The sequence below is a fragment of the Musca autumnalis genome, unplaced genomic scaffold, assembly GCF_047663935.1.
Source record: "Musca autumnalis isolate F117 unplaced genomic scaffold, ASM4766393v1 scaffold_4, whole genome shotgun sequence".
Taxonomy (NCBI): domain Eukaryota; kingdom Metazoa; phylum Arthropoda; class Insecta; order Diptera; family Muscidae; genus Musca; species Musca autumnalis.
Window position 1 is genome coordinate 95,981,865 of NW_027411977.1, and position 25,746 is coordinate 96,007,610.

At 35.9% G+C, this 25,746-nt stretch overlaps 2 protein-coding genes across 16 annotated transcripts in view; one reads left to right on the forward strand and one right to left on the reverse strand.

Moving 5' to 3' along the window:
- The window catches only part of LOC141401140 (uncharacterized), a 124,889-nt gene that overhangs the window by 33,087 nt on the left and 66,056 nt on the right, over window positions 1-25,746 (forward strand). The gene's annotated exons all lie outside the window — the stretch shown is intronic.
- Window positions 1-25,746, reverse strand: part of Myo61F (unconventional myosin 61F) — a 230,223-nt gene that overhangs the window by 31,900 nt on the left and 172,577 nt on the right. Inside the window, exons 1-2 of one of the 10 annotated variants that reach the window (XM_073981030.1) lie at window positions 2,111-2,412; window positions 1,565-2,022 (exon numbers count right to left, since the gene is read on the reverse strand). The exons of 2 other annotated variants lie outside the window; for them this stretch is intronic. In XM_073981030.1, coding sequence (XP_073837131.1) covers window positions 1,565-1,572 — 8 coding nt within the window. In that variant the 5' untranslated portion in view covers window positions 1,573-2,022; window positions 2,111-2,412. Of the gene's footprint in view, window positions 1-1,147; window positions 2,023-2,110; window positions 2,413-25,746 lie in introns of those variants that run through there. 7 more of the 10 variants (XM_073981028.1, XM_073981032.1, XM_073981034.1 and 4 more) reach the window with 7 other exon arrangements.

The window sequence follows — 25,746 nt, forward strand, 5'->3', positions numbered from 1 at the left end:
TAGACAAATATAGTCCATATTCGAACGTGATCTATATTTGCTAGATATTTTATGATGTGCATAGTATAGATTACATCGATCACTACCTTCAAGAGTTATCGTGCGCAAATTTTTTCCGAACATTTTTGAAGTTTTGTGGAGGAGGTACCTGAAGGAGTGGACCCATCTTCGAATTTAAACTATGTTTTGATAAAATATTACGAAGGCCAAATTTTGGACCGAATCGACAGATCCGTTCGAGAGTTATCTTGCGCTCCAACCACTACACAAGGTGTCATAGGGGCTTTTTGCACCTTTTCGGCTATTTTCTCAGGAAGTATGGACTTGCCCCTGATGAAACTTGTACCGTCGTATGGGGGGAAGTGAATACAAGTTGTTGCAACAAAAATCAAAGCGATTCGAGAACAGGTCCCGAAGGAGTGGGCCGATTGAGTCCCTATTGGAACCTCATCTAAGTCCGGTAGAATTTTCACGATCTGCAAAGTATGGACCAAATCGGTTACTCCCTTCAAGAGTTATCATGCCCACACAATTTCTGAACATTTTGGAACTTTTGTGGGGGAGGTACCGGAAGGAGTGGACCGATACAGCTCATCTTCGAACTTCAACTAAGTTTGGACAAAATATTACGAAAGCCAAAATTTGAACCGAATCGGTTCATCCGTTCGAAAGTTATCGTGTGCACCAGCCAGACAGACAGACGGAGGGACATTGCTAAATCAACTCCAAATAGTCTGAAACACATTTCGTCCAAACATACTTGGGGTTTAAAACCATTATTTCGATGAGGCACATTTTGCCCGTATGAAAGTGTATATACCCTTTCTAGCCTAAAGGCTGAGGGTATAAATATTAGCCAATGTTGTTCATATTTAGTTGCGCCGACAATTTTAATGTTTTGGTCTGGTCAGGGATTGAACTGCAAATTCAACATGCTTACGACTGCACCACGGCTGCTTATTTGCTTACGCAGATTAACTAAATCTCGGGAAGCCGAAAAGTCGGATACATCATTACGATAACCCCAGATTTTACAAGTGTTGAGGATCTTAGCCATATGGTGTTCTTTGGTTTTTAAACTTTCTAGCGTATAGGAACATTTGTGTAAAAAATATTTAACATTTCTCCACGCTTCTGGTATCTTCACCTTATACATGTACAGATGGATTTGTTGATATTTAATTCCATTTTTAAAGTTGGGGGTTTCCTTATAGTGGAGGGTACAAAACTTTATTTAATTTTAAACTAATGTTGTGTGTTTCAAACTAGTTCTTTTTCAGTGCTATTTGCATTGAATTGTCTTATCTCGTTTAGTTTTTTTGACCTTTGAATTGGTTGCACAAAAAAGTAACTGATGAAATTAGGTGTTGCTAATAATATTAATGTTATTGATCCCTGGAGAGTTTTGGAATAGCTCACAAATGATATCCTCTTTTGGCATTGAAATGCATATAATTAATTATTATTTGTATGGCATTTAGGTCCATTCACTCACTAAACAAAAAATGTTGTCACTTTGCATTTTGTTTATGTTTGTTTTGTTTTTCGCCATCACCATAGATACCTTGGCATTTTTATCCTTTTTTGTATTTGTGTGAGTGTGTAAACAACAGCCAACTTTTAAATCCAACTAATGATTAATAATTTTATTTTGCTCGTTAAATTTCAATTTAACGATGCGTCGTTAAACCGTGTGTACATAGACTCAAGGTATGAACGGATCGAACTGTTTCATTAAACCGAACGAATAAAAGTTTTTAATAAATTTTGCTTTGGTGGTTATCTTGGCAATTTTGTTATTTTCATTGCCTTCACACACAACTGGGAGTACTACCAAACGATTAGATAATACAATCATCGGGCGTAATATTTTATTGCTCCGTCGTTTTGGTGGGTTGTTCGTTTTTTCGGGTTTTCATAACTTTTGTTCTGATGAAGTTTGTCGACATTTTTGTTTTATTCCTTTGCACAGGCTGAAGAGATGCACGGCATTTCAGCGAAAAAAAAAAATGAAAACAACAACTTATTTTTAATTATTGTGAGATTTTTGTTTGAGTTGTTATTGTATTCGTTTTCTTCAATATCTTATCAATTTGAGATAAATACATACATACAATCATTCATTGCAGGTGTATAGTGAATTTACTACAGCACCATTCAATAGACGTCAGTAATAGATATTTGCCAGAATATTGATAAAAATATTAAAGGTTATATTTATTTTTTATCATTATAACAATGATTATTAGTTTTATTATAATACGCTGATACATCGAAGAGTAAAAACAAATTGCAGGAAAGTAAATAAATTTTCATATTCCATCTCTTTTTCCGTCTCAATCCCGACTTTTCTTTTGTAAATTTTACATCTCAACGGTTTTGCTTCAACTGAGAATATTTCTGTTATACTTTATGGTTCTTCCCCAAAGAAGTTGTATCGATAATAAAATAATTATAATAACAAGAGGCATTGTCAAGCAAATTAAGTGGAAAAATATCAATGCTGAATAATTTGTAAAAAGATGTCCGTGTCCAATAGTCTGCTTTTTTTAATTTCTTGGAAATCAAATTAGTATTACTAGGACCCACGGAAGTTTACCCATTAGAACCATAATAACTTGGAGCGAGACATCAGGGTAGTAATTCACCCATTGACGAAAGCAAAGTTAAGGTCGACCATTGGACCAGAAAGTAAGCTTGGAAAATTTATCAACGACAGCAGCGATGATGACAAGGTCACAGTACATGTGCACCCCAATGACTCCAGAGTCAGGGAGCTGACATTGGAAGTTAACAGGTTGGTCGGTGAACATAAGCGGAACATATCATTAAATCCTCTGAAGAGTTCCACCATTGGAGCTGGAAGAAGTGAATTGTGTATTAGCAATGGTTAAGTAACTCTCGAACCCTGGAAAGGAAGAAGTTAGGACCTCAGTCACGTTTGGCGACGTGATTCCAAGAGGTACGCAAGTTATTTCGATCGATAGTCTGTCAAGCAAATGGGAGTGACAGGACGAAGAGTAGAGCACTACGTCGCATTAGATCCATTCCTGCCGAGGATGATCCACCACAATTTACAATGGATGATGTTGTGAATGTCATCAAGAACGCTAAATCTTCCAAAGCGTTGGGTACTGGTGGAATCTCTATGGAAATGCTGTAACCGCTAGATGTGCCGGGAGCTGAATATCTTACTAAAGTTCTCAACCTGTCACTAGAAATCCACATCATTCCTGGAGTCTGGAAAATGGGCACGGTGGTCCCGCTGCTGAAGGCAGGAAAGGATGCCAGTAAAGGTGAATTGTAGAGGCCGATTTAGGTTTTGTCGTCCTTAGTAAAGGCCCTTGAGGGTTTAGTCCGCCCCAGCGTCAGAAATAGCTATCCAGTTGCCGACCATCAGTATGAATGTCATGAATTTCATCAAGAACGCTAAATCTACCAAAGCGCTGGGCACTGATGGAATCTCCGTGGTAATGCTGAAACCGCTGGATGTGTGGGGCGCTGAATATCTTACTAAAGTTCTCAACCTGTTGCTAGAAATCCACATCATTCCCGGAGTCTGGAAAATGGGCACGGTGGTCCCGCTACTTAAGGCAGGAAAGGATGCCAGTAAAGGTGAATTGTACGATTTAGCTTTTTTCGCCCATAGTAAAGTAAAGGGTTTAGTCCGCCCCAGCGTCAGAAATAGCTATCCAGTTGCCGACCATCAGCATGAGTTCCGTAAGTTGGATTATTATACAATCTTGGCGTCAGGTACCTTGCCTGATTTCACAATACAATACCACAAGATTCTAGGGGTCACATTCGACACACAGCTATCTGAGAAAAGCTGAGTTATTTTCTACAAGATCCCCTAGCCGACAGCACTTGGGGTGCAGCTGAAGAAACCTTGTTGACCACTTATAACGCTATAGGTCAGTCTGGGGTAAGCTATGCGGCGTCAGTATGATCCGCGAACATAAGTGCAACGCGATGGGAAAATATTTTAACCTGTCAGAATGCCGCCCTGAGAATTACAACAGGGTGATTCTTCCAGTACAACAACACAATGTCATGCTTTGGTTGCAGTACTTGCTCGGGTGTTACCGTGAGAGCCACCCTAATCACCATATAGTGGATAGGAGCACCCACACACAGGTATGTCGGGAAGCATCTGCATGTACCTTTTTAACTGCCATGCATGCAGATCCTTCCCGACATGAATGTGTGTGTGTGTGGAGGGGCTCCTATCTACCATATAGTGATTAGGATGGATCTCACGGTAACACTTGAACACCTTTTTAACTGCCCTGCCAAACCTACTCAACTAACTCCAGTTGATCAGTGGTTACATCCCAACTAAGCAGCCAGATTAAACATAAAACGAACATACAAACATATAAAATACTGTTAAAACAACAACGAAGTCCCAGTACCAATCCCAGATGATGGTATGGAATCTATACCGACCAGCCACAATAATAGTTTAGACAGAAATAAGTAGGCTAAAGAATAAATAGGCGGCTGGAGCTGATGGGCTAACATCAGAGCTGTTTACGAACGATGGCGACAAACTGATAGGGTGTATGCATCATCTTGTCAGGGCCATATGACAGAGGAACGCGTATCCGCTACTTGGAACGTGAGCGTCCTATTTCCGTCCACAATAAAGAAGATACAACTGTATGTGCTAATTATAGAGGCGTAAGTCAGCTCCCTAAGGCCAATGAGTTAATAGAATCATTTTAATAAAGCTTTAGTGGAGTAGGTTTGGCAGGGCAAACTCTGGGGAAAAGTCAATGGTAACAGATCGACACCTACCATTTTTTGTCGACTATAAGGCTGTTTTGACAGTAATTTACGTTCAAGGGTATTTATTCTTTAAATAGGAGGAAATATTTTTCGCTTTTGTTGGAACAAAAATATCTGTTTTGGTTCCAAAAATGTATTTGTTTTGTTCAAACATTGTAATCCAAATCCAAAAATACCATCTTTTGTTCCAAACATAGAAAACAAAAACAACTTTCGAATTTCCGCAATATTGTAAAAATCGTTAACAATACCGATTGTAGGAACTATCATAATCTAATTTTGTTTACAAAAAGTATTGTCAACCCAGAAAACCAGCCCAGAAATTTTTGATTTGAGTGTATATACTTCTCATATACACTTTTCACATAACTTGGATATAAATGTCGCGTATAATATTGCAATCATTGATGAACACAATACATGGATTACTGCATTGGCTGACAACAAAGACAAACAAAAAGCCACAAGCACCCACCACAACATAAGGAATTATTAAACACCATAACAAACTCAGGTATAACACCAAACCTCAAACCACAATGAAGATAGAAGAATGAAACAGATAAAAACAAGAGTCTCATTGTTGGTATACATACACACAAAAACAAAGATAAAGGCATCATGTCATACAAACAGAACTCCAACATAATTGTTTGTTTCTTTTCAACACGGCATCGAATAGCGAGAGAAGAGAAAACATTGTCGAAGAAAAGAGAGAACTATTGTCCAGTTGACAAAAACTATTTTTGGATTTAACAAAACCCAATTGTTGGAATCACAATACTACATTTGGAATTTAACAATATCTTTACAATACATATTTTGCTCTTCGAATATTGTTGGATCAATCATATTTTTTTCTCTGCGTGCATGTCCGCCCGTCTATATGCGGACTCTCGAAGGACTTAACGGATTCTGTCTAAACTTTGTACATCGTAATATGTATACCAAACATAGAGCATTTTTATGGACAAGTCTATGCTACCTGACATATTGTCTCAAAAGCCTGGTTCGGGTACCTTATTCACAAAATTTTCAAAATATTTCTCTCAAACATACCGAACGGAGTGAGTGACTTCAAAGACATAAATACAACTAAGACTAGACAAAATGCATGCAACAAAAAAATGTTTACGAAACTTTGTATAGAAACATTGCCCTTAACAGGTTGCAGTTAATTTAAAATTTCAACCAAGGAGGAACATTTCATGTAATGGTATCAGAAACGAAATTTATGAATTCAAGGATCTATTCAAGAATAATTCTATGTCAATTGGATCGGTAAATTCGGTTAAATATGTAAAAATGTATAAAAGAAAAAAATGTTATATCACCATATCGTGATATAACATTATGTTGAATTCAAAAGCCATTCACTGAAGAATGATAGCAAAAAATGTCTTATCTTGTTGTATTTATGTCTTTGGTGACTTCCAAAGTTATATTAAGTTACAATAGTTGTGTCTTTTTATTTTTTCAGCAATAATTATTCAGTAACTTCTTTTCAGAGAGTAAGAGAGATTTTACTCTTTGATACGAAAATAGGGAAAAAAGCAAAAAGACAGTATTTAGTAAACTTTAGCAAGGTAACAGTTGATTACCAAAACAAAAACATTGGATCCATTGTATGAAAGAAACACAAACTCCAATGCAGTGAAAAAGTTCTTCAATTTTAAGCAAACTAAATAAAAAAATAATTAATATATTAATAAAATAATCAATAAATATAGCTGAATCGTAATATTTATAGTATTTTTCCACAAAAATCAGATAAACATTGAGCAGCTGACCATTAGCAGATGATTAAAGAACAGCTGATCGTACTTGCTAAATGTTGCTGAGAAAAATTCTTTCAGCAACTTTTACCCTGCGTTTACAAATGACAGGACAGTTGAGTTCATGTATTGATTGTCAAAATCCCACAACTTGCCTATGTGACGTAGGCGTCCTGACAACTGCAAAAACAGTTGCAAAATTTTAAATGAAAATCATCGATTTCTTTTTGTTTTCCGTTCACATATTTTGTTTTTGTTCATGTTCGTTTGTTTTCAACACATTTCAATTATTATCTCACTTATTTTTACAAAAATGCCAAAAATTTGTTAACCCGACTGTCTGTGAAAAAATGATGGACAGCTGGGAGACAGCCGACAAATGTATGTAGGTGTTAGTAAATCAGAGTTGTATTTGAAGACAAACTGTCTGGTGTAAACGCCTAGTTAGCAAGTTCTCAGCAAACAACTGTCAAAATTGTTCTCTCACTTCGCTCTCTTTTACTGAACTTTTGTGTAAAAAGACAGCATTTAGTAACATTTCTTAATAATTATTACAAATTATCACGTAAAAAGACACAGCTAATATGAACTATATTGGACCAGTTCTTCCGATTACCCGTCTACCCTAACTAGCAAAGTTCAACAGTTTTGAGCTCAAATCCAGCATAAAGCCAATTCTCGGATCATATAAAAAATTTTGATAGCGACTCACTTCTCGTATCGTGTTGTCATTTTAATAGCATGTCATGACTACAACAGCACAATTTTTTTTAGGCGAGATATGGACCCCGAAATGTCCATATCTGGTAAAATGTTTGCATGTTTGCAATGTCCATATCTATGTAAAATGTTTGTAAAATTTTTGATTCGTTTTTTATTTTTGATAACTGTGACCTTCTGACCCAAAGACCTTGTGCTGTGCTGTGTAAAACTTCACCATGATAGCAGCATGTTACCAAAGTTTCTCTGCAAGCAGAATTATTATCGGCCAAATTTTTTGAATTTTGTGATTATCAAATTGCTGATAAAACTCAAGTACATAGTGAAAAAAAATAAAATAAATAAAATAATGACGTATATAACGTTTTCAGGTGAAAACATAGTTTATGGGACGTTTATGAAGATTAATGCACACTGATGTGTGAAAAAAATTGGTCTGATATGTGATTTACAGCTTCGCCGAGCATAATATTCAGAAAGTGTAATTTTAATTAACTTACGAATTGATTATCTGATTTGTCTGAAATTTTACATATGGTAACACATCTTCCATAGTTACATCAATTTCCCCGAAGATTTATGTCGGACAATACGGGTTCGTTTGCCTCCCTCACAGAAGTTCAAAGTTTACAGTTCAAAGTACAGTTTAAGAGCTGATCGATGATCTATCAGAAATTTTTACCGTAGGTATTCCTTGTGATCCTGTTTAAAGCGATATAATGTGTTTCGTGGGCTCAAATTTCCTCCATGGTCTGGGGGGTGGGAAATTCAATTGTGTTAGTAGATCAATCTCCTGCATGGATTTTGTGTTCTAAGGCAAAACTTTTCTTAGAGCCCCTCATATATAACCTTAACCAAAGGTAATTAGCGCTATACTTCGCAATATTAAAAATAACGCTTTTAAATTTCAAATTTTGGATTATCCTCGAAATCGGAGTATAAACTTATTTTGCACCAATGACTCTATATTGATACAAAATAAGGGTATACAATGTGTGGGGGGCCTTTAAAACTTTAAATAAATAAATAAATAAGGGTATACACCGATTTCGAATATTTTTTACGCTTTACCCATATCTTCCAACTAATTTCTATTTCTTAGCATTATCTTAAATATTGCAAAAGGTTGGTGTCCCATCGCCTTTGGTTAAAGTTATATAAGGAGTTCTAAAAAAAGTTTAGCCTTATGCTAAGTTTACATTTACGAAATCAACTCGATTTCAACTGTCAATTCCATAGCTCAAACGTCAAATGAAATCTCATCTGGATTTAATTTGACGTTTAACCTATGGATTTGACAGTTGAAATCGAGTGGATTTCGTAAATGTAAACCAAGCATTAGAACCCAAAATCCTCAGTTGCACAGTGTAATCGAATGGAGGGACTCATATGAATTGGTGAAATTTATCTGTATGAAAAAGTGTACTTCAAATGACTCCCGTAGCCCTGATGATACAAGAAAGTATATTCAGCTTAAGGCTATATCAAACCTTATCATTTTTTTACTTCTTAGATATTATAACTAATTAAATTGGCACAAAAATTTAAAAATAACCGGCATCGCGAAATGAGTCACAATTTATAAAAAAATATACACACATACATTTCATCTATTGATGTTCGTATCTGTGTTTAACTCATTATCTAATCTTTATGTTTGATAGAAGTACCCATAAGCGTTAGTTTTGACAAACTAAAAACCGTATTACTTTGTTGGGTGCACCCAAAACACCCTTCTTAACATTCTGAAATCCAAATAAATGCATTAGATAAAAAAAGTTAAGTTGAAGTTCGCTAGCATACACTTAGTCGCATAAGTCAGGGCCTGTGACTGACTACAAATGCCTACACGAAGAATGCAATACTTTGTATACAAAAAAGGTGTACAAGTTTTGGTTTTTGGCTAAAAAAAAAAAAAAGTAAAGCCTGTTATAAAAAAAATAGGGGTTTTTTTCTTCTATTTCTGTACGCAAACTTATGCGGCCTAGTGTATGTACCAGGTATTTGGTTTGACGTAGCCTCTTGTCTTTCAAAGAACTCAGCCTTCTCTGCATCACCCTCATAATTATTGTTATGTTTTTGGTTGGCAGCTTGTTTTCCTTTTGTTTGTTTTCACTTTGTTCTTTTTTATTGTTATCAGTGTGCTAAATAATTTATTTAACACCAATGTTTCAATGTTATTTTCGATTTAATGAGTGCTTGTAAATAAATATGAAGTGGGTGAGTGAATGAAGTCTATTTGATCATTTAAAGAGTAATCAATTAGCTCTTCGTTAAACATTTATTAATGTTCGTATATATATTCACTACCTACGAAGCATTCAACGATGGAAATAAATGGAAAATAATAATGAATGCGGCAGGAATCAGAAGCTTTCTTTTTATCCGTCTATTAATTCCTCATTATTACGGCCAGATATAAAACAACCTTACAGTGAAATAAAGGTGAACTCCAAACATTTAATTTGGCAAAAATAATAAAAAATCTAAAATTTTTAGGTACCGGTGAATCATGGTGCAAGAAAGAAGGTGACACAATCAGGGTTTAAAATGCTAACGCCATATTAGCGAAAGCACCGAATATTTGCAGTTTTGCCTGCTAAAATTTCTTCGAAATATGTTTAGCAACAATGAGCAACGGCAACATGTAGCAACAAATTTCACAAAAATATTGCTAGCGATGCTGATGCTATTTGATATTGTCGCTATAATAAAATAGCATCGGACACGCATACTCATATTTTGCAGCGAACATGATCAAAACATACCAGAAAACAGTATAAGGTGTAGTTGTCCATCATTATATAGTCGCTAATATGTGCAATATTGGTGATTTTCCTTACGCCATTTACTTTGTGCGTCCACACCAGCAAAATTGTAATACAATTACGTCTCCACATTGCCTGCGTGGGTAGATATGGAATGTTTTTATTTCGTGTCATATGACATTGATAGATAGTGTAAACTATAAACTATAAACAAAGTTTCAACGGCTTAGCCAGGTTTTCAGCAAACAATTGTTTTTGAGATCAGGGTTTCCAGTGTAATGCATTAAAAATCACGATATAATTAATTCCACTTTTACGTTCAAAGGACATGTGAAGACGTCAATATATATATTTTTTTGTTTTTAAACAATAATAAGTAGTATTATTTAGGTTCTACCATATGATGGAAGCATTTTGACAATAAATGACACCTTTTTTATTACTGCGTTGGCAACTCTAATCACAAAAACACCCTCAGTTGCTAATTAGCTGCGACGAATGGTCAGCCGACTGCTAAATATGTAGTGTGGTTGTCGATTATGCCTAACGAAAAAAAAGATTAGGCGTAAAAAACGAAATAAGCAAAAATGTACAAAAAATTCTTATTTAGCCGCGTGTGTTAATATTGTTTAGCAGTTGAAGTGTTCAGGTAATGCTAATGTTTTTAGGTGCTGGCTTTTAAACCCTGGATACAACAATACCAACTGATGTCTTCATTTGCTGTCAAAAGATATTTTTAATCAAAAATAAATAACAAATATTTCACTTCTATAAAGAATATACATATGTCTACAAAATCTTTATTTAAACTACGCGAAATAAATTTTACCGTTTTCTTCTACCTTTTGTGGATACTTCGCCCAAAAAATTTGATAGAAAATGAAGACTATGGCCTGAATTCGTCCGAATTCGACTTTTGGATCACCTTGCATTGAATGGAGGCTTTAGAATCGACAAAGTTTGATAAGGAGTTGTACTTGTACCTAACTACACCATATTCACATGTAATTCGAATAATTTCAGTTGTTATTAGAAACATTTCACTTGTAATTTGAGAATTTCATTTGGAATTCGAATTATTTCATTTGTAATTTGAGAATTCCATTTGATATTCGACTTATTTCATTTGTAATATGAACTTTTTCATTTGTAATTCGAATTATTTCCATTTTTCATTTGAAATTTCATATGGAAAATTTCGATTTACAAATAGAAAAAATCAGATTACAAATGGAAAAACTTGCATAACAAATGAAATAATTCGAATTACAAATGAAAAAATTTAAATTATAAATGAAATAATTCGAATTCCAAATGAAATTCTCAAATTACAAATGAAATAATTCGAAATGCAATTGGAATTCTCAAATTACAAGTGAAATGTTTCGAATTACAACTGAAATGATTCGAATTACATGTGAAAATGGTGTACAGAATTTCATTTGGAATTCGAATTATTTCATTTGTAATTTGAGAATTCCATTTGATATTCGACTTATTTCATTAGCAATATGAACTTTTTCATTTGTAATTCGAATTATTTCATTTGTAGTTCGAATTTTTCCATTTGTAACTTGAACTTTTTTCATTTGAAATTTCATATGAAAAAGTTCGATTTCAAAGGAAATAATCAAATTACAACTGAAATTCTTCGAATTACATGTGAAAATGGTGTAGATCAAATATGACTTTTTAAAAGCAAAATGTTCAAAAATTGTATGAACAATTTTTATTTGGGGTGAAGGGGGTTGGGACCCGAGCCCCTTTTGCCACACCCTGAGTAGAGTTGTATAGTTCATGAACGAACTAGTTCAATTGAACGATTCATTGAAAAGAGCGTATGAACTAGATCAGTCGATATAGTTCATTATAGTTCAATAGTTCACTGAACTATCTATAATCAGTCGGTGACCGTACGATCAGTGAACGATTCACAATCTAGTTCAACATGTCGTTCACAAATACATAAAGTGACGGCGTCGTCTATGTAAAGGGATGCCTTCGTAATGTGATCAGTTTGTTTATGGTTTGGATCAAGGTACATGGAATAGCTGTCCGAAAATGAAGATTTTTACAAAAACATACGAGACACAACATATTACAATATGTCGAATCCATTACCTGTTGAATCTGCATTTTTGGATAGAAAAAACGGGAACAAAATAAAAAACACACACGCACAAAGCTTTTTTGCAATGACAATTTCTACACACACACACAACATACGATTTTTTGCCAGCCACCTAAATGAAGGATTTTTTTTTTTAATTAATTAATCTTTCTTTAAGGATGCAATAAAACTATGTAAATGTTATATTTTTTATACCCTACACCACACAGTGGTAAGGGGTATTATGTCTTTGTGCATTTGTATGTAACATACAAAAGGAAACGAAATAGACCCATAGTTCCTTTTGGGGATATACATATAATCACTTTCTGAGTCGATTTATGCATGTCCGTCCGGCTGTCCGTCTGTCCATGTATTTTTGTTCGCAACGTACAGGTCGCATTTTTTGTCCGATTCAGCTGAAAATTGGGGACTACAACTTTTTTAGCCATAGGATGAACGCTATTACTTTTGGTGAAAATAGGTTCAGATTTGGATATAGCTACCATATATATTTTCGCCCGATTTCACGTATTTGCTGCACCAAACACGTTATATACGTCCGATTTTGATGAAATTTTGAATGTGTGACTGAATTCGGTCTAAAAATAAATGTGCCAAATTATATCGAAATCGGTTCAGATTTGGATATAGCTCCCATATATATGTTCGCCCGATTTCACGTATTTGCTGCACCAATCACGTTATATACGTCCGATTTTGATGAAATTTGGAATATTTGACTGAATTCGGTCTAGAAAAAAGTGTGCCAAATTATATAGAAATCGGTTCAGATTTGATATAGAACCCATATATATTTTCGGCCGATTTCGCGTACTTGCTGCTCCAAACACGCTATATAAGTCCGATTTCAATGATATTTGGAATGTGTGACTGAATTCGGTCTGGAAATAGCTCCGATTTATATTTTACATATTCACAGTGGTGTAGGGTATTATATAGTCGGCCCCGCCCGACTTTGATCCTTTCCTTACTGGTTTTGTTATGGAGTAGTTAAATTATATTAGTCTTTTGTTTGTTTGTATTTGGTGCATGTATGCGTTTTCATCAAACGACCGATTAAGAGCCGGTGAACGATTTTGATCCGAATGATTGAACTGCACAGTGAACTATGAACTAGATTACTGACCTAGTTCAGTTTAAAGAGCTGAGCTATTGAACTAGATCTTTCAAATGAACTAGATTGTACAACTCTAACCCTGAGTACTTTCATGTTTTTTCCCGGCCTTGGAATCCAACCCAGGAAATACAGAGTGCAAGTCGGACCTGTTTCCATGTCACCACCCATCTAATGCTTTAAAATTGTCAATAAAAAAGGCGATTGCCAAAGGAAACAATTCGATAGCTTGACGTCTTCTGCTAGTAATTTCTTTTCGACAGATACCGTATAATTTAGAGCTTTGGACCACTACGTCAGGAAGCATGGACTTGCCCACGAAAAACATAATTTCGCTGTAAACAGGACTGTGTAGCAACAGTATACATTTCCAAAGGATTTTCGAACAGACCCTAAACTGCACTTAAACAAAAATGTTGGACTTTTGCGTGGGAGGTACCCCAAGTAGAAGACCGATATGGATCATTTTCGGAAGTTAAACTACATTTGGACAAAATATTAGCAGATTCAAAGTTTCGACTAAATCGGTAGATCCGTTCAAGATAAACGTGCATACCATTTTAGTGAAATTTTTTGTACTTTTGAGGGGAAGGTTTGGACAAAATATTACGATGGCCAACTTTTGGACCGAATCGGCTGATCCGTTCGAGATTTATCGTGCGCTCCAGCCACTACATGTGGTATCATAGGGGTTTTTTACAGCTTTCGGGTCATTTTCGCAGGAACTATGGACTTGCCCCTGAAAAAACATGTGCCATTGCAATGGTAGCAGCGTATACAAGTAGTTACGACATAAATCAAAGCGAATCAAGAGCAGGTCTTAAACTGAACTTTTCCGAATTTTGTGTGGGAGGTACCCGAAGGTAGATATATTACGATGTGTAAGGTATGGACCAAATCGGTTACTGCCTTCGAGAGAGATTTTCGAACTTTTGTGGGGTAGGTATCTGAAGGAGTGAACCGATATGGCTCATCATGGAACATAAACTAACTTTGCACCAAATATTACAAAATCTAAATTTTAGATCGAATCGGCTGACCCGTTCGAGAGTTATCGTGGGCTGCAGCCAGGCAGACAGACGGACGGACATGGTTAAATCGACTCCAACTTGTCTGAAACGGATTTCGTCCAAACATTGTTGGGGTCTAAAACCATTATCTCGAAACGTTATGAAATTTTTGCAGCAGTCCCCTTTTAAGACGCTTCAATTTTGTATCTTATACTTCCAAGTCAAAGGACTAATGAGTACGAAAACATAAGCAATGAGTATCTGATTTGGCGGAAACTTTGTACATCGTAAACTTTCTTCCGAATAAACATCAAATTCCAAGAAGGTCTATATTGGAAAACATATCCGGATAACTTTCTCACAAAAGTCCAATATTTTTGTTAAGTGCAGTTTAAGGGCTGTTCGAGCATCATTTGCAAGTCCATGATTCCGGACACAATTGTCCAAAAGCTCTAAAAAATTCACAGTAATCAACCATTGTTGGGGTCTAAAACCATTATCTCGGAACGTTACGAAATTTTTGCAGCAGGCTGTTCGAGCATCATCTGCAATTCCATGATTCCGGACATAATTGTCCAAAAGCTCTAAAAATTCATAGTAACACTATTCAACACTGAAAATGCAAACAAATTCTAGTATGCATTTTTTGAATGTACATATTTAGACTACAAAAACCCTAGTAGGGTTTTGTCCTGTCAGATCCAGTTCGGATTTTATGGCCTCATCTAAACCGGGCTAAATCTACACTTTTTTGCATTTACCAGGCCTTTATCTCAGAAACAAATAGGAATTTGGCCTTGCTGTCTTTAGCAATATTGTAGCCCTAAACTAGTAGAACTTATCCATCTAGGGCATCAAAATCTTTAAAATATAGAAAATTTTACATAATTGCTGAAATTCTGGTCAGTATCGGCTAAACTATTGGGAGTTGAACCAAGTAACTTTTAGCAAAAATCTTCCAAATAAAGTTCTTAACAATTTTTTAGAACATTCTGAAACTCTAAAATGCTTACTTCATGTTGTTTCAGCGGTATTTTGCATCATATCTTTTACAACACGTATTTCAAACACAGTTCACACCAAAAGTTTATTCTCGCATTTCGGATTTCACTACATTATTGAAATTTTTCGTTTAAAAATGTACTGAAAACAACAGCATAGAGGCATTTTACAACAATGACATGTTCTGAAGAGTTGTGTATTACATTCCAGGGAATATTTTTCCAAAAGAAAATATTCAGAGAAAATTAACGGTTTTGGAGATACGGTGCGAAATTTATAAAAATTTTGGAATTTTTGTATATTTTGAAATTTGAGCCAATAAATGTAGTTTTACGAGTTTATTGTTTCTCCAAATATTTTATTATTGTTCTTATCTATAAATTTGCTTCAGAGGTCAGGAGAAGATTCGCATTGGTTTCACAGATATAACCCCGAATTTCTTTAAAAACTCAATATTTATCCATGTTTAGATGGGGCCATAAAATCCGAGCTTGATCTGACACAACAAAACCCAACTAGGGTTTCTTGTCGCTTGGGTCTGTACTTTAAAAAAATCCTCAGATCGAATTGTTTGCACAAGATCACCTTAAAAATGTTGCACAGTGTAATCAACCAAAGTACCTGATGCGCACGATAAGTATCAAAATTGGTGATTGGTCCATCCTTTGCGCATCATATTATTGTTTCACATCTAAATTAACTTTTGGCATGGACTAATCTGTCCACTCCTTCGGGTACCTCCACACAGAATTCAAAATGTTTCGCAAATGTCTATCTTGGGGACATGACTTTAACAGAAAATAGTCCTCGCGGCTCATATTACGACAGTATAATTTTTTACTGACGCAAATAATTACCGTATAACTGTAATAACCCTACGTTTACTAAGTAAAATGGATCTCAAATTCTGATATGGAAAGTTTCACTCTTTATTAAGTTGCGTATCAGTTTATGTCGTTTTACATATTGTCTGCTAAGACTCTGCTAATGCAAGTGAGACCACATTGGACTTAGACTCTTTTCTAATTTTTCATTTACGTTTAATCTCAGACCATTTGGATTAGAACTGATTTTCCATCTTTTTCTTATTGACTTTTGTTAAGAGTTTTTAATGTGCCTAAAGGTATGCTTTAAATATAGTAACTAAGATGCAGTGGTAGATTTCTGTTATTAACGGCAAAAGGCAGTGAAATTGAATGCAAAATGTCAACAAAATGGGATGTAGTACACTTTTTGTTAAGGGGTTATGGCCACTTATTAAGCACGAAAAATTAAATTTTTCATGAATTTTTTTGCGAGAAATCTATATTTTTTTTTGTTTTCATCTGATAGATCTGATAGATTGTGAGCTACTTTCGGATTTTTTTTGTTGAAAAATATTGCATAGTGTTCTGACAAATGGGTGCCTACGAAACAATGTTTTAATAAAGCTGTTTGCGGTGTGCCCACTGTAGCTCGAAAACGAATGAACCAATCAGCATATTTTTTTGTGGGATCATTAAGAACCTAATAATCTTGTACTTAAGCGAAATGGAATTAAGAAATATCGTTTTTTAAAAATATTGTGAACTGTCAAAGTCAAAATTTCGATTCAAAATTTCGATTTTAACTAAAACAAGTAAGAAACGTCTATAGTCGGACGGAGCCGACCATGGGATACCCTATACCACTATCCCTGGGCAATCGCTCTCCACGGAACTTCTTTTCAATGATTGTGAACATTTAATTATCAAATATCAGAGATGTAATGTATAATACTTATGACCAAAACCTAAAAGTTATCTAGCATGCCAAAGACATTTTTGCAGCAGGAAAGGAAAATTAAGTTCACACAAACTAAAATGTAGTGAAACCCACTTACTACTACTTCCGTTGTTTAACCGCTACGTTATTGAAATTTTTACCAATTTCACACAAAATTTCATTCCATTTAAACCGCTTAGTAATATCTGATCTTCACGTTGGTTTGTACGCTTCTTCTTCATCATAAACTCAAACTTTGTTTAAAATTTTGCGGGTTATTATTTTGACCTACAGAGCCGCTACAAAATTGGTTAAAATTTTGTTTTTGGTCCATTTCATTCCCTGAACATTTCACGATCATCACCAAAAACTAATCATTTCTATCCTGGCCCGAACCCAACCTCCTTAAAAAATTCGTTACAATCGGTCCACAATTTCGGCCTTAAGCTTGTTTACAATTTTTAATGGACGGACACACATCGCTAAATCACTTTACCTCGTCGAGATATGAATTTTGGCATACCAAATAAGGGGTCTAGGATGAATATTTCGTGGTGCTACATAAACTTTTGGAGAAACAATATGTAGCATGGGATAAAAATGTGGTTCTCTACACAGAACTCATTATGTATTAGGCAGTAGGCCCGTTATCTCGCAAACACTTTATTGCAATTTACATTAGAGGAAAGGTCAGTAGTTTTTTTCCATATGTAGGCTACTTTGCGAAATATATATGTCCTCAAGGAATTAAAATATCGACCAAAAATAAAATTTTTTTATTTTTCATACAAAAGTAATGGCCCATTTCACCCGCTAAAGAATATCAGATCATCATTCAAAATTGTAGGCATCTTTTTCGACCTATACTCTTACCCGGTGCAAAATTTCGTGACTAGTGATGTATAATTGCGACTTCTAGCGAGTTTATTATTACACTACAAACAAATAACGGAATATATTAGGCTGTAACTCTGTTATCTGATCATGCACACCAACATAATTGGCATCATATGAAAGGTCAAGCGTTCCACTTTCAAGTATATCTCACTTGTCTGGAATGTCACTTCCAGGAATTAAGATATAAGCTGTATATTAAAAATTTTCACAATTTTCACACAAAAGTTTTGGTCCATTTAACCCTCTAAATATTATCCGATCGCCATCTCAAATTGCAAGCTTCTCCTTTGTGATATACTCTTACCTTATTTAAAATTACGCGTTGATCGGACTATTATTATAGATATGAAGATTGGTATACCACATTGGGGGTCTCCGACGAATATTTCGCGGTGTTACATGAATTTTTACCAAAACAAACTTATAATACCCTTTTCCACATTGTGGTATAGGGTATAAAAATGGATAGTAAAAGCTTTTATATGAATAATAATCCCACAAAAAGATATTAAGATCGGATCATCTATTTTCGAGCTACAGTGGGCACCGCATTCAAAAATGCCATTTCGAGAAAACCCCGTTTTAAACTTCGATGTTACATATAAATCACAATGAGTTTTCTCTTGAAATAAAGTTTTCTTAAATCACTGTAAGCAGGTATTTAACTGAAAACAAGGTATAGGGGCACACGACATAACCAAAATGTCATAACCGTTTGTTTCTCACTAATTTTATCATCGTATTATTACATATATATCATTTTATATTATATAATTTTATATTTTCTTTTTCTTAAGATCTTCCATATGATTCGTCAGCGAATCTTGGTCGTGATTCGCATTGCATAAACACTTACTTATGGTTGGTGATACGCGGAGGATTTTTAGGCGATATCGCCTGCGACAAATGAATCGCCCAGGAGAATCGCGAATTATTCTTTGGCGATAGAAAATGTTTGCACGGTAATCATTTCGCACAGCAAACGTTTGCAAACGATTAATTTTGTTTCGTTCGTAAATGAATCAACTCGGAACAGCATAACCGAAGTACGTTTCAGCAATCGTACAGTTTTGTTTTTCTTCAGTTGAAAGTTTGTGGTTTTGTTTTGAGAACGAAACGATTCAGAAAAAATGAAAAGTTTGAGACTTTGTGTGAATGGTACGAGAATCATTTCGTTTGCTTGCGTTCATTGACTACAACTACGAAATGATAACAACAGTGAAAATCACTAGAAACGTTTGAAATCTAACAAAGAAATATTGGTCAATAAAAAAGGCGTCAGAGAAAAGCTTTTCCCTTCGATACTCATACGACATTATACCGAAATCGTTCAGAAATTTTTACGACAATTCGGAAGGTACATCCGATTTTTATACGACATTATTCCGAAATCATTCAGAAAACTGTACGAAGATTTGGAAGAAAAAAAATCCCTTTCCGAATTTCCCAATGATTTTCCTTCGATATCGTTCTCAAATCGGACCGACATCGATCCGACATTTCGTTCCGAAATTATGTCAGCCACTTTATACAACATTTGTTAAGATTTCGCTAAGATTTCGGATACAACATCGGACGTAGTGTCCGAATTTCGAACCGAATTCGTTACAATGTATACGAAGTATGTTGAATCAACATTAAATACAAATTGACATTAAATACGAATTTTGTAGCCAATCAATTTGTTTTTCGACAACAACTAAACAAAAACTCCATCAGAAATCGATTAGGAATCGGAACAAATTCGTAACGTAAATTCGTAAGAATCTTCCGAAATGAAAACATTTACGTAAGTTTGATTTTGTGTTTTAAATGTGATTTGGGACTCATCGTATTTGGGTAATACGACGCTCAGAGAGCGTAGTTTTGGTAGGTTGGTGAAATATTTGTGTACGTCCCGTCGTTATTTATGTAGGTTTAGCAGTTAGAACGAAATCCGTCATTAATTGGATTATAAAAAATTGTCTTTGAGTGGGATTTGTTCTGTTGTTGTTTTTTTTTATTTTCATATGACAAGATAGAAAAAATCCTCTTCCGAATTTCCCATGGCTTTTCTTACGATTCGGACCAAAATCGGAACGAAATGCCGAAATAAGCATTCGATTTTCTTTTTATCGGCCCGAAAACATATCAACCATACAACTTTCTGACTGAATTCGGTCAGAATTCGGATCCGAAACCGGAAGCAGCATTAGAGTTTCGGACCGATTTCGGTCCATTTTCATAGCAACGGAATTGAGCTCCTATACTTTCCATGTTAAAGAAGGTCAGGAGTAGTTCCCTTTTATTTCATACATATCTATGTATGTATGTATTTCAAAAATATAGTCCCACTATAAAATCTCTAAAAATTCTATTTCACTTCTTTGTTAAATTAAATAATTTTATTTTATTTTCTATACATTTGATATGGAAAAGGCTGCTGCACATTATAATTTAAATAATCTGGCGTTGTCAAATACGGGTCAAAGACGCCATCTTGTGTTGGATATGGAACATTGGGGATCGCATATGGATCATAATAACCGCCGTCAAAGACTCCGTTTAGTGCTGGATATAGAAAATTGGGTGCTGCATATGGATCATAATAACCCTCGTCATAGCCATAGTCATACGGATTATAGTTAGCATTGGCAAGAAGTTCTGCAAAATCTTGCAGAATTAAAGTTGTTTCAGCCGAAGTTGGGTAACTTTTTTCAATTGGAATTGTATCTTTACCTCCACTGCCTGGTCTAGGAGTGGTAGTTGTGGTTGTAGTTGTGGTACTTGTTGTTGTCGTTGGACTGGGACTTGTTGTTGAACTGGGACTTGGTGTTGAATTGGGAGCTGGTGCTGCAGTGGGACTTGATGTTGCAGCCTTTTTTATATGAGTATTGTAGGCATTGCTGCTGTGTTGATGTATTCCGCCAGTGTTTATCAGAATTGTAGAAAATGTCTGACTCGCCATGGCAGCTTAAAAAATCGAAGAAGATATAAAAACAAAATAATAAAATATGTTTCAAACAAATGATGGTGTCAATTTACCAAAAATCAAAAACTGAATCCGATGCTTCATGTTGTCAAGGGACTGGTCGTACAACTATGAAACAGTTTTTCCAATTCTTTTAAGCTTTTATATGACGACATCGCATGGAGGTATGTCTGTAGTTTATGTTTTCCTAGACATTTATGTTGTAGAAAACCCATCACACTGATATGTTTTCTTCTGAAAATATGTTAATTTCCATTTTATTGTTTTATTCTTAATTTCTTTAACGGCCTACACGAACCACCTTTTGTGTCTTAGTATCTTTTCACTAGAGTTGTCGCCATGAGAAAAATAAAAACTATATTTTCGTTTGTTTAATGAATTCAATGTTGTACTTTGGTTTAATCAAAATTCCAAAATGCCTAACAACCTTTCTTTCGAATTACAATTCAAAAACATTAAATAATTAGATATGGTTCATTTTAATTACAAGTCAATATCGGTGGATTCTGAGGTGGAATTTGAAACAAGAAAAACACGTAACAGAATATAATTGAAATAAGAATTCCTGTTCTGGGATGGATGCTTTCTCAAATAGGAGCACACAAATCGAAGCTTAGCCATTAAATCGATTTTAAGAACTTAGTGTGTGGCATCGATTTATTTTTTAAGGGTCTGCTTCACTAAGACGATTCGAAAACAAATTTGTCCGAACTACTACCAAAATTCTGTTTTTTTTTTTAAATATTTGATTAATTTTTGTTTTCTATTAAACAAACATTTTCTACAACAACAGGAGTTCGGTAGTAATTCAAATGAATTTGTATTCCAATCGTCTTAGAGAAACAACCCATAATTCATATTCATAACAAGTAAGAAAGTATCAGTCGGCTGTGCGACAGAGATAAACCCTCAGCCTCAGACCTAAAGAGTTTCAGGAAGTGCCCTCAAAAAATTGTACCGTCGTATCTAGGCCCCCATATACAACATTTTGTCAAAAATTTAAGAACCAATTAGAAGAGTCATTATCTTTCTTTCCAAATTTTGTGTGGCGGTACCCGAAGTAGTGGTCCGATGTAGTCAATATTCGGACATGGTGCCGGCAGGTTTTTTTTTTGGAATTGTTGGGCCATTATCTCAGTGAGCATGGACTTGCTCCCGAAAAAAATTGATACCGAAAGAAGAACTTGTTCCAAAAATATCAAACGATCCGAGACGAGCTGTTAAACTGTATTTTTCCGAGTATGGATGGTACACGAAGGAGTATGCCGATTTAGTCTATATTCAAATCTGATCTATGTCTGGAAGTAATATTACCATTTGCAAAGTTATGACCACTTGGGTTACTCCCTTCGAGAGTTATCGTGCGCACCATTTTAGCGAACATTTTTGAACTTTTGTGGAGGAGGTACCAGAAAGAATGGAACGATATGGCCTATCTTCGAATTTAAACTATGTTTGGACAAAGTATTGTGTCGGCGGTTTTTTTGAGATTTTGGGCCATTATCTTCTTACATAAACAGCGGCGCAAAGTGATAACGAACGGTTTATACCGGACGAATTTCTGTATTGTTACGAATGTAACTGATAGGTTTAAGTTAGCTTAGTTTAATTTCCGTTAATTTAAAAATTTGAATTGTAACGTAAAGTTTTTATTACGCAGTTACTTTATTTAAGCAACAACAACTACCATGTAGAACTCTCTTCATTATTCTAGATGTTACTTTACCTTTCATTAATGTGCTTTTAGTCATGTTATTATTGTTAAGTTTGTCACTTCTTTATTTCTTGCATTTGTTTGTTGTTGTAGTTACGTCATTACTGTGCTTGTCGTCCAATTGTATTCCCCCCATGTATGTATGTGCGTCTGTGTGTTCGCTGCACAGATTCGAGGTGTTGCCATATGTGTTCTAGAGGACTCTAGAACAGGGAGACTTTGGGGTATAAATACAGGGGAACTGGCAATGACGAGTTGAGTTGTGTTTTAAGCGTTGAACTGAACAGATCGGTTAAAGAATTGCTGCGTGCTAACTAGAGACTTGCTGTGTGCTTAGTAATTAAAGTCGGTTCCGAATAAGTGTAATAAAGTAAATAAAGCATTGTAGAAACGTAATCTAAAACGAACCCTGTTTTATTTGGTACAAATCGTACTGGGAAATAAAACAACGTCTACACGGAGATTAGTTAAATCTAATTCCGTAACAGTATCTTTTGAACGGAAAGATTTATTTCAAAACGCAAATAGCAAGCAACGGTCCTGACCTGTTTTAAAATGGCAAAGGCTGAACTTATCTTTCTTACCCTTTCATCTCAAGTGGACACTGACCTCCCCGTGGTGTCACCTGGGGAGCTGCCTTTAACACCTGTCAAAAGGTAGTGAGCTAACATGTGTCGCGCATTCACCCATAAGAACGTTAAAAACTTGGGTTTGGGCGTCGGGTTAGTAACACTCCCCTAGAAAAAGCAGCCACTCTAAAGTTGACGAACTCCGCAAACGTTTTAAGGACCATGATCTGCGAATCTGCACTTCGAGTGTTCGCACTCTTTATAGAGAAGGTGCAGTTTACGCATTGGCAGATGTACTTGAAAAGTACAAGGTTACAAAAGTAAAATTATTCTAGGCGATTTTAATGCGAAAATTGGAAAGGAGAATATTTTTGGCCCAACAGTCGGGAAATTCAGTCTCCACAGTGAAACTTCTGACAATGGTATGAGGCTGATAGACTTTGCAGCTGCAAAAACATGGCAGTACCATATTTAAGCATCTCGATATTCATAAGTGCACTCGGCTGTCACCAGACCAAAAAAAGAAAAACAAGAAATCAAATTGATCACGTTGTGATAGATGTAGGACGACCTTTACGAGGAGCAAACCCGATTAAACGTAGCAAATAAAGTAGGAACACGGAAGTTGAACATCGGTAAGTTGCAATTGCAACAGATAGTCACAGCATATTCCACTCAACTGGCCCAGTTGCTTAATGAAAGCACTCCTCGTTGCGATAACATATCTACACATTGGCAAAATATTGCCCACTCCAGCCTAACAGGCGCAAACTCCATACTTCGATACCACAGACCACCACCAAGGAACCCAAGGAATGATCGTGCTGCAACGGACGATAATAATGCGGCATATAGGGCTACTCTACAAGCAGTAGCAACGCTTGGCACACCGGAGAAGAATCAGGAGAAAAGAAGTGAGCAGAAACGTCTTTTCCGCAGGAAAAAAGGAGTAATGGAAAGCGGAAATGTGAACAAAATCGAGATTTAGAGGAGCCAGATAATGGGACAAGGGAGACTTCTCTCATATCAATTAGTGCCTTCCGATTCATATTATGACACCACTTATAGGGGACTTTTTTTCATGGCTGAAATACTCAGGAAATGTAACTCCACGTTATACCGAGGGGATATGCCACGGCTAAACATTTTGATGATCTGGTCGAGGATTGGACCACAGACCTTTGTCGTGCTCACCACTGAAGAAGTCTTCCTTGTCCCTTCAGGGATGTAGTGAGTAGAGTTGTGTAGAAGCAACCTTTCCTTCAGAAAGTGTCTGTAGAAGCAACCTTTCCTTCAGAAAGGGTCTGTAGAAGCAACCTTTCCTTCAGAAAGGGTCTATAGAAGCACCCTTCCTTTCAGAAAGTATCTATAGAAGCACCCTTCCTTTCAGAAAGTATCTATAGAAGCACCCTTTCTTTCAGCAAGGGTCTATAGAAGCATCCTTTCCTTCAGAAAGGGTCTGTAGAAGCAACCTTTCCTTCAGAAAGGGTCTGTAGAAGCAACCTTTCCTTCAGAAAGGGTCTATAGAAGCATCCTTCCTTTCAGAAAGTATCTATAGATGCACCCTTCCTTTCAGAAAGGGTCTTTAGAAGCACCCTTTCTTTCACAAAGGGTCTATAGAAGCACCCTTTCTTTCAGCAGGGTATATAGAAGCACCCTTTCCTTCAGAAAGGGTGTACAGAAGCGCCCTTCCTTTCAGAAAGGGTCTTTAGAAGCACCCTTTCTTTCACAAAGGGTCTATAGAAGCACCCTTTCTTTCAGAAAGGGTCTGTAGAAGCAACCTTTCCTTCAGAAAGGGTCTATAGAAGCACCCTTCCTTTCATAAAGGATCTATAGAAGCTCCCTTTCTTTCAAAAAGGGTCTGTAGAAGCACCCTTTCTTTCAGAAAGGATCTATAGAAGCAAGGGTCTGTAGAAGCACCCTTTCTTTTCAGAAAGGGTCTGTAGAAACACCATTCCTTTCAGAAAGGTTCTATAGATGCACCCTTTCTTTCAGAAAGGATCTATAGAAGCAAGGGTCTTTAGAAGCACACTTCCTTTCAGGAAGAGTCTTTAGAAGCACACTTCCTTTCAGGAAGAGTCTGTAGAAACACCCTTCCTTTCAGAAAGGTTCTATGGAAGGACACTTCCTTTCAGAAAGAGCATATAGAAGCACCCTTTCTTTCAGCAAGGGTCTATAGAAGCACCCTTTCCTTCAGAAAGGGTCTGAAGAAGCAACCTTTCCTTCAGAAAGGGTCTGTAGAAGCAACCTTTCCTTCAGAAAGGGTCTATAGAAGCACCCTTCCTTTCAGAAAGTATCTATAGAAGCACCCTTTCTTTCAGCAAGGGTCTATAGAAGCACCCATTCTTTTAGCAAGGGTTATAGAAGCACCCTTTCCTTCAGAAAGGGTCGGTAGAAGCAACCTTTCCTTCAGAAGGGGCCTATAGAAGCACCCTTTCTTTCAGAAAGCGTCTATGGAAGTCGTCAGAAGCACCTTTTTTCAGAAAGGGTCTTTAGAAACACCCTTCCTTTCAGAAAGGGTCTATAGAAACACCCTTC